Here is an 8938-nt window from a genome sequence, read left to right on the forward strand (position 1 = left end):
AGTGAGCCGAATTAGCTCCTGGAGATGTGACGTCAACGCCTTAGGTGCAAAGAGCCCATTGGTCTATTAAAGGCCTTCAGAAACACAATGGAATATAACAGTCCATATGGGTCATTTTAAAATTAATAATGGTGTTTTAAAATGATAGTACTTGAATCGATACCAAAATTAATTGGTGATATTTTAATGCAGGGTGATAAAAAAAAGACCAAACAGAGAAATAAGAAAACAGAATCAGCAATAAAATTTATTGGCTCTGATCAGCGCGAGCGCTGACCGATCAGAAAAGGGTTAACTCAGCCCGGCCGCGTTCATCTGCTGCCCTGGCTTGTGAAACAGTCCTGCGGTGGATGGGTCTCCCGACTGGGCCCCAGAGAGCAGAGTTAACTAACTCAGAGTAAACCTACCCAGCTCTGTGAAGCTCCAGACAGGAGAAATCAACTCTACTCTGAGTCAAGTTACCCCGAGTTCCAAGTACAGAAGCCCTGAGCAACGGAGCCCAGATAACACGATTCACCATGGCAACGGCAGAAAAAAGGACGTACTTGAGGCCAGGGTCGGTTTCTCCATAGTCGTCCAGGTACGGCGGGGGATAGAAGCAGCCCTTAGTTTTACCTGCAACGAACAACACCTGGCTCTCCCTGACCCTGTGCGCGCACACACACACAGACACACACACACACACACAGGTTACACTGCTGCAGACTGCATCAACAGATGTGATCCACGCAGAGGCATCTGTGTTACCTGAGGAAGAGGCCGATGCCCGCTCCACAGGTGAAGGTGTGGGCGGTGCAGGCTCCGACATCCTCTCCCTCCACCTCCGTCTGGCAGCAGTAGCTCTGAGAGCATAGCATGCAGCCGCACACCAGGCACAGCGTGGGGGCGCGAGACTTATCCCCACCGGACCGCGGACACCTGCACAGGGACACACAGGGGCTAGCACCAGGGGCTAGCATCAGGCGCTAGCACCATGGGCTAGTACCAAGGGCTGGCACCAGGGGCTAGCACCAGGGGCTATCATCAGGCGCTAGCACCATGGCTAGCACCATGGGCTAGTACCAAGGGCTGGCACCAGGGGCTAGCATCAGGCGCTAGCACCATGGGCTAGTACCAGGGGCTGGCACCAGGGGCTAGCATCAGGGATGCAGCCAGCCTGCAGTTCTCCTCCTGTCAGTCGGGGGCGCTCACGTGAAGCTGGAGGCCTGGTTGATCAGGATGCTGTAGTCCTCTGGCAGATCGATCAACCTGTTGGACTCTCTGGGGAACCGCACCAAGACTCCGCCCCCATGGAGCACCTGGCCCACACCTGGATGACAGCACCACCTAGAGCAACATACACAAACACACTCAGCTGGATTGGGTCAACTGCCAGTGACAGCTGCCCCACTGGGATGTTCTGGTTTCTGTTTCTCTAATGTCTTCATGTGTTTCCATGGAAACAGGAACCAGAGACCAGGTGTGAAGGCCTAACCTGGCTGAAACCTCCTCAGAACTTTGTTTAATTTACATAAATATTGGACTGGGAGCGGACTGCTCCCCATACGCTCCATCACCATTGCGGACTCTGGCTGGGGGGAAGAGGGTAGGATCAGGGTCAGAGTTCATGACTAACACATGGCACAGCTTCACTGCTCCCCCTTCCTCTGCCCCGCCAGGGCTGATGTTACACACCTGGCAGCTCACCTGGACCTGTGGTCAGGTGGGTTACCTGTGGATGAGCGGCTCCAGAAGTGTCCGCTGGTTCTGGTACAGCAGCAGCAGGTTGGAGGGCAGACTGAGGTAGCTACACAGCGCCTCCCACTGGCCAGGTCCTGTACCTGCAGCCAATAACAGACAGGTTCAGGTGAAGCTGCCACAGGTGAAGGTGTGCAGTGTGCAGGTGTTCTCACCCAGCAGGTCAGCAGGGGGCGATGCAGAGTTCATGTAGTGGAAGAAGAGGGCGGCGGTCCGGAGGAAGGGCAGGACGGAGGCTCTCACACACCTCCACAGGCGCCACCCACAGGAGATGTCAGGTAAACACCTGCTCAACACACGTCTTGTCAGCCAATCACATTCTCCACCCACATGCCTGATGGAACCACCGTCACACACCTGCCCAGGTGATCCCTCAGCCTGCCGTACAGCTGACAGGTGAGCTGCTCCTCCTCTGACTCCTCACCGTCCTGATCCATACTCAGCTCACCTGGACACCACAGGGACACGTGAGGGACAGACAGGTGAGGGACAGACAGGTGAGGGACAGACAGGTGAGGGACGAGCAATCTCTGTCTGAATGTCCTTCCCTACCGGTGGTGAAGGTGAGCAGCACCTGAACCAGGTGAGCCACAGTGACCAGATGAAGCAGGTGAAGGTGAGCCGAATCCACAGACCTTCGTCCTGATTGGTCCAGACTGTGCAGGGAGCTGTAGGACAAGACGCTGTACACCTGCAGACAGGAGGGCAGGGGTCACCTGGGGGGTCACCTGGGGGGTCACCTGGACACTACCAGGACTCACCAGCAGGTGGAACATGTCCACATCCAGGATGCAGGGAGCGTCCTCCAGCTGGGAGTCCGGAATGGGAACCAGAACTGGACCAGACAGAAACCAGTTAGTGTGTGTGTGTGTGCAATGTGTGTGTGTGTGTAATGTGTGTAGTGTGTGTGTGTGCAATGTGTGTGTGTGTGTAATGTGTGTGTGTAGTGTGTGTGTGCAATGTGTGTGTGTGTGTAATGTGTGTGTGTAATGTGTGTAATGTGTGTGTGTGTGTAATGTGTGTGTGTGTACTGTGTGTGTGTGTGTGTGTAATGTGTGTAATGTGTGTGTGTGTGTAATGTGTGTAATGTGTGTGTGTGTGTAGTGTGTGTAATGTGTGTGTGTGTGTAATGTGTGTAGTGTGTGTGTGTGCAATGTGTGTGTGTGTGCAATGTGTGTGTGTGTGCAATGTGTGTGTGTGTGCAATGTGTGTGTGCAATGTGTGTGTGTAATGTGTGTGTGTGTGTAATGTGTGTAATGTGTGTGTGTGTACCTGACAGCAGCCTGATGAAATGGTTCTGAACGGTTCTGATCGGAGCGGCGGTCCAGCAGGCTGAACTGAACCGGGTCAGAGAACTCAGACAGTCATCCTGAAACACAGCAGGTCAGTCAGAGGTCAGAGGTCAGGCAGAGGTAACCCTAAGGCTGAAGGTGTAATACCAGGGGCGCTCACCAGGAGGCGCTCTCACCTGTCGGCAAGGTAAGCTTCCAAACAACGGCTTCTTCTCATCCATCAGGAGGCGCTCTGCAACGAAACAAACAGGAAACAAAATCAGTCCTGACCCAGGGTTACCTGCCAGGTAGTGAGTCAGAAGATGACCCGTAGGCCAACCTGCCAGGTGAGGACGTACCTGTGCTCTGCAGGGTGTAGGCGCAGGTGGACCAGCTCAGCACCGGGACTCGGGGGTCCTGCTCGTTGGGGTTGACCTTGAGGCCGACCTTATAGGCCGACATGCTGAAGGTGTTGATCATCTCCCCAACGCCGCTGGAGAATGAATTCCTGAGGGAGGAAGTGACATCGCAGCTGACATCAGCAGAAACGTTTAGCCCCGCCCCCCAGGCCTTGGGACTCACTGTAGATCAAAGCCGACCCTGAACCTGTCAGGTACCGCTGGCTCCACCTGCTGCGCCGCACCTGCAACAGACACCCACCTGAACACCTGAACACCAGCTGATAGCCCCGCCCCCAGCAGGTGACTGACCATGTGACTGCTTCCTGTGGGTGGAGTCTAGAGCCGCTGCCTGCTGATTGGTTCTCTTCAGCCAGGTCTCCAGACATGGATGCTCCACACTGAGGACAAACAGCCGTCAGGAAGCTCCGGCAGCGCGGCACGTCACACCTGTACCTGAGTGTGGGCGCTACCTGCGGTCAGGTGAGCAGGCGTGAGGCAGCAGGGGGATGACGGTGTTGCTCAGACACTCGCACAGCGGACACAGGAACTCCCCGTTCTCCACGTCGTAGCTGGTGTGACCTCTGAGCCGCTGCTGCCGCCGCTGCTCCTTCTGCTGCACCGCCTCAAAGTACCTGAGCACACACAGGTGGGATCAGCTGGGGCCAGGCCAGCTGGCTGCCGATGGGACGGGCATGGCTGCAGGGGGTCACCTCTGCCAGCAGGTGGCGTGCATGATGTGTCCGCAGCTGGCGGTGTGGACACCCACCGAGAGGTCAGGGTGCATGAAGAGCGGGTCGAGGCGTTCTGCAACAGAGAGACGAGTCGTCAGCACCGACCAATCGGGGAACAGGCGGCCGGACGCCGTGGCTAAGCTCCGCCCACCTGGGTCGGGGATGCCGCGGCTGCGGTTCTTGGACAGAACAGTGGATCTCTGGATGAAGGCTGCCAGCACCATGGCTCTCCCGTGACCTCTGACCTCCTGCTCCTCCTGACACAGGATGCAGGTGACCAGTTGGCGGCGCTCGGCCCCGCCCACCCGCATGGGGCCCACGCAGATATGAGCGACACAGGTGGGCTCCAAACTGGGAGGACTGGGAGCGAGAAAGAGAACACAGTGGAGATGGACAAAAACCACTGGACAGGTGTATGCAGAGGTGTGCCTCCAGGTGTACCTGTGCTCGGTGGCGGTGGCAGCCGCCTCCAGATCCTCCATGCTCTGCTGGAACAGCTCCTTATTCTCGTTGATGAAATGTTTCTGCATCTCAGACATCTGGGCCATGACCTTCTCCCTGCGGAGCCGCGCCATCTCCGCCTTCCTTTTCCTCTCCGCCTTGTCCTTGTCCCTCACCGACTGCCGGAAGCCGTCCAATCAGAGCAGAGGGCGAGTCAGTCAGACAGGAAGCCGTCCAATCAGAGCAGAGGGCGGGTCAGTCAGACAGGAAGTGAAGGACTCACCTCTTCTGGGCGGCGGCCATGGCTGACGCTAACGCTGGAGCCAGACGTTCGCTCCCTCGTGGTTTTGATGTTTCCCACCATCTGCACACCAACACCACAACTATCTCACTGGGAACCAGTCAGACCACTGGAGCAGCTACACCTGCAGCTGCCACTACCTTGAGGATCCAGGTGATCATGTCCTTGTGAACCTCCAGGTGAGGGGCGTTCTGCAGGCTCTCCAGCAGAGCCAGGACGCTTCCGGACGTGCTGGGAGCCTCACCTGGACCTGAACACACAGGTGAATCACGGTCAGTCCGGCTCCTCCTCACCTGGACGCCAGGTGAGCCGAGCTCAGGTACTGACGTGTGATCCTGGTGCTGAAGGTGAAGGAGACGTCTTCGTCTGCGCCGCTGCTCTCCAGCTGCTGCTGCTCCTCCAGGAGCGCCATGGCAACCAGGTGCAGCACCTGAAAGGGGGAGGCAGCATTAGAACCGGAACCAGGCCCAGATCCAGAACCAGAACCAGGTCCAGAACTCACCCTCTGCAGCATGGACTCGGTCCAGCCTCCTCCGCTGGGCTCCACGGCCCACTGCAGCACGGCGCCCTCTAGTGCCAGCAGCGTGTCGCACTGCAGCAGGTTGACCAGGCTGCCGAACAGCGGGCAGAGGGGGGGCGGCCGGGGCGGGGGCAGGGCTGCAAGGCACACACAGGTTACCATGGTGACCAGGTGAGTCTGACAGGCCAGCATCGTCAGTAGGGAGCTGCCAACAAATTTATGTCTTTACACTGAAGTTAGAAGATTTATTTTCTTTAAAAAGTAAATTATAAAAATGTTTAAAATAAGTTGCTTTATGGATAAAACCGTTTTCTCGGGTTAAAGGTCAAAGTTACCCGCAGCGCCTGCAGCTGGAGCCGCTCTGCTCCTCTGCACTATTAACACGGTGGAGAAAATCAGACCCTTTGTGCCAAAACATCTTGTTCACAGCGAGTCTGTGGGGGTCAAAGGGCACGCCGAAGCCCGAGTCTGATTGGTCAGTTTTGCTTTTGTTAATTTGTTTTTCTGTAGCTAATAATGGACGAGCAGTTTGAACCTCCGTGTGGATCCTGTGCGGTTCTGACGGGTCGCCAGCACCGAAACCAGCAGACATTTATTTATTTTTATTTTTTTACGAAGCCGAGTCGGGATCCCAGACGTCCAGAGGACAGAAGGAGAAGCAACAATGAACGTCTGGACTGGATTACGTCGTTCAACTCGGATGTCGGCCGACGGCGACCCGTCAGAACCGCACAGGATCCACACGGAGGTTCAAACTGCTCGTTCACTATTAGCTACAGAAAAACACCAAGCTGCCAAATTAACAAAAGCAAACTGACCAATCAGACTAGGGCTTCGGCGTGCCCTTTGACCCCCACAGACTGATGTTCTGGTACAAAAGATCTTTTTCCCACACAGTTTTGTTAATAGTAAAGAGGGTTGGATAATAAAACATACAATAACTATTCTTTCCTTTTTTCATTTAAAGTAAAATGTCATGGTACTCACAGCGCACAGCAGGAGGCGCTGCAGCACAATGACCGTTAGTCATTGTGGGTAATTTAGGATCACAGAAAAACTCCAACAGGGAGTCAGAGACCTTCTGATTCCCAAGCTGCCATGTTGGATCCTGACTAACGGCTGGTGACCAGGCAGCATCATGTGGGCATCAAGCAGCACCAGGTGCTGCTACACGGCCCCCCGTGTTGCTCTGCACCGTGGAGCAGCTCCCAGAACCAGAACCAGGGCCTCAGGTCGGTGACCCCTGCTCTGTGACCGAAGGCGGTGCTCACCTGTGTCCTCGCCGTTCTGTCTCCTCAGCTTCCTCTGAGCCTCCTCGGCCTGAAACACATCCCGTAACCATGACAACCCGTAACCACCAGAGCAACCGCCGGAGCCGGATCAGTTCCGACCCGGTTACCTTGGACTGATCCGCCCGGCTGTAGTGATGGAAGTAGAGGTCGAAGCGTTTGGACCACTCAGGACGCAGCTCATACAGGCCCCGCCCCGTCACACCTGGCTTCCTGTCAACACAGCACACCTGATGCTGACCGCCGTTAAGGTGGACATGTTTAAGGCGGAAGGCCAACTAACAGACTGACCTGAATGACGCAACGCTGTCAATGACTCTCTCCAGACCCGTCTCCTTGTTGCCCTGAAAAACACCATCCAACAGGTGAGCAGCCAGGTGAGCAGCCAGGTAACCATGGTAACGGCTGTGTCTTACGTTCTCAGGCAGAGCCTTGACCAGCTCGCTGTGAGCCATGGGTCTGATGCACAGCTGGTGGAGGATCTCCCTCCTGACCTCATCCAGCGGCTCCACCTGGCCGACGCCCGGAACATAACGCTCACCTGGAGGACCGGGACACGCCGGAGGTCAGCTCACCTGCCGCAGGTCGGCTCACCTGCCGCAGGTTGGCTCACCTGCCAGACTCACCTACCACCATGATGATGAGGTGTAGCATCTCCTCTATCAGCGTGTTCTGTTGGGCCAGGTCCTGCACACAAAGCGCACAGAACCAGGTCAAAACCAGGGATCGACACATCAGAGAATTATATCTCCATATTGCCCAACCCCAACCTGACCCAGTTCTGTGTTCTGACCCGGTTCTGACCTTGTTGGCCTCCCTGTATCTTCTCCGTAGGTCGGCGGCGCTGAAGGTGTGGAAGAGTTCAAAGCGGCTCAGAACGATCATCAGGAAGTGGTTCGGATCCATCATGGAGGCGCCAACCTGGAGAAACAGCAGCTGTTAGCGGACCCAACCAGAACCAGAACAGAACCAGAGCTGACCGAAGCAGGACCAACCAGAACCAGCATACCTGCAGCATGGCCAGGTCCTTGTCGAACATCTCCACTCTGCACTTGACGTTGTGGTAGTAGTAGATCTGGAACACAGGACGCATCACCAGCTGTTCCTGCACACCTGGGCCTGTCAGCTAATCACAGAGACTCACCTGGTTGATCAGAGAGAAGCCGTTCCTCCTCCACATCCCAGCATGCACCTGTGCACAGAGGACCAGGCAGCGCAATGGCAGCTCTATCAGCAGGTGAGGGCTGAGCTCCCCCTGGAGGACAGAGGCAGTGATTGGTCACCCGGCCGCCGCGCCGACCGGAGGCCGACCGGCCGCCGCGCCGACCGGAGGCCGACCGGCCGCCGCGCCGACCGGAAGCCGACCGGCCGCCGCGCCGACCGGAGGTCACCTTTAGACTGACCAGGGGCAGCTGCTCGGGGAGTCGTGACGCCACCTCGGTCCTGCTGAGGAGAACATGGAGTCCTGACAGGAGAAACAGCCAGGTAAGGATCAGGTGAGGATCGACACTGCAGACACCATGATGCTCCTCTGGTCCCGCCCACTCACCTGCTAGCAGCCTGCACATGGGCAGGTGGATGGACACCTTCTCCTGGGACACCTGGTACCTGAAGGTGTCCACAGTGTGACCTGCCAGGCTCAAGCTGATTGGCTGCTCACCGTCCGGCAGGCCACCCTGGCACTGACTGAGCGCACTCAGACACTTCTTATACGCCTCGATCAGAACGTGCTCCTGAGGGCGCAGACGGTCACACGATCAACACCTGAGTAACAAGCCCCGCCCCCAGAGTAACTAGGTAATGTTGGCCAAGAGTTCCAACATTCTGGGTCACATGATGAATGCATGCAGCTTGCTGCTGCAGGGACTGCAGGCTCATGTCAGAGCTGCACCATGCTACATGCTACGGCTACATGTTACACGCTGTGGCTCACGTCCGTGCTGCACCATGCTACGGCTACATGCTACATGCTGTGGCTCACCATGCTACAGGCTACGGCTACATGTTACACGCTGTGGCTCACCATGCTACAGGCTACGGCTACATGCTACAGGCTGCGGCTCACCATGCTACAGGCTACGGCTACATGCTACAGGCTGCGGCTCACCATGCTACATGCTACGGCTACATGCTACAGGCTGCGGCTCACCATGCTACAGGCTACGGCTACATGCTACATGCTGTGGCTCACGTCATGCAAATCCAGCTGCCTGTCGCTTTCAACACGCCACGAATGCCAAGACAGGT

The 8938-nt window shown here is 56.5% G+C and overlaps 1 protein-coding gene across 2 annotated transcripts in view; it reads right to left on the bottom strand.

The window, feature by feature from the left end:
• Window positions 1-8938, bottom strand: part of ubr2 (ubiquitin protein ligase E3 component n-recognin 2) — a 27279-nt gene that overhangs the window by 5766 nt on the left and 12575 nt on the right. For both annotated transcript variants that reach the window (XM_015023545.1, XM_015023546.1), the window contains exons 15-45: window positions 8241-8424; window positions 8095-8156; window positions 7836-7946; window positions 7701-7766; window positions 7496-7612; window positions 7318-7378; window positions 7108-7232; window positions 6983-7035; window positions 6802-6904; window positions 6674-6722; window positions 5385-5539; window positions 5210-5312; window positions 5023-5132; window positions 4865-4945; window positions 4582-4760; window positions 4292-4500; window positions 4120-4213; window positions 3880-4041; window positions 3719-3807; window positions 3591-3651; window positions 3368-3516; window positions 3206-3261; window positions 3010-3106; window positions 2499-2572; window positions 2290-2428; window positions 2095-2185; window positions 1893-2023; window positions 1712-1820; window positions 1192-1326; window positions 748-918; window positions 546-647 (exon numbers count right to left, since the gene is read on the bottom strand). In XM_015023545.1, the coding sequence (XP_014879031.1) occupies window positions 546-647; window positions 748-918; window positions 1192-1326; window positions 1712-1820; window positions 1893-2023; window positions 2095-2185; window positions 2290-2428; window positions 2499-2572; window positions 3010-3106; window positions 3206-3261; window positions 3368-3516; window positions 3591-3651; window positions 3719-3807; window positions 3880-4041; window positions 4120-4213; window positions 4292-4500; window positions 4582-4760; window positions 4865-4945; window positions 5023-5132; window positions 5210-5312; window positions 5385-5539; window positions 6674-6722; window positions 6802-6904; window positions 6983-7035; window positions 7108-7232; window positions 7318-7378; window positions 7496-7612; window positions 7701-7766; window positions 7836-7946; window positions 8095-8156; window positions 8241-8424 (3428 nt within the window). The remainder of the gene's footprint in view (window positions 1-545; window positions 648-747; window positions 919-1191; window positions 1327-1711; window positions 1821-1892; window positions 2024-2094; window positions 2186-2289; window positions 2429-2498; window positions 2573-3009; window positions 3107-3205; window positions 3262-3367; window positions 3517-3590; window positions 3652-3718; window positions 3808-3879; window positions 4042-4119; window positions 4214-4291; window positions 4501-4581; window positions 4761-4864; window positions 4946-5022; window positions 5133-5209; window positions 5313-5384; window positions 5540-6673; window positions 6723-6801; window positions 6905-6982; window positions 7036-7107; window positions 7233-7317; window positions 7379-7495; window positions 7613-7700; window positions 7767-7835; window positions 7947-8094; window positions 8157-8240; window positions 8425-8938) is intronic.

This window comes from Poecilia latipinna, unplaced genomic scaffold, assembly GCF_001443285.1.
Source record: "Poecilia latipinna isolate Pla-1442-1.1 unplaced genomic scaffold, P_latipinna-1.0 Scaffold3339, whole genome shotgun sequence".
Taxonomy (NCBI): Eukaryota; Metazoa; Chordata; class Actinopteri; order Cyprinodontiformes; family Poeciliidae; genus Poecilia; species Poecilia latipinna.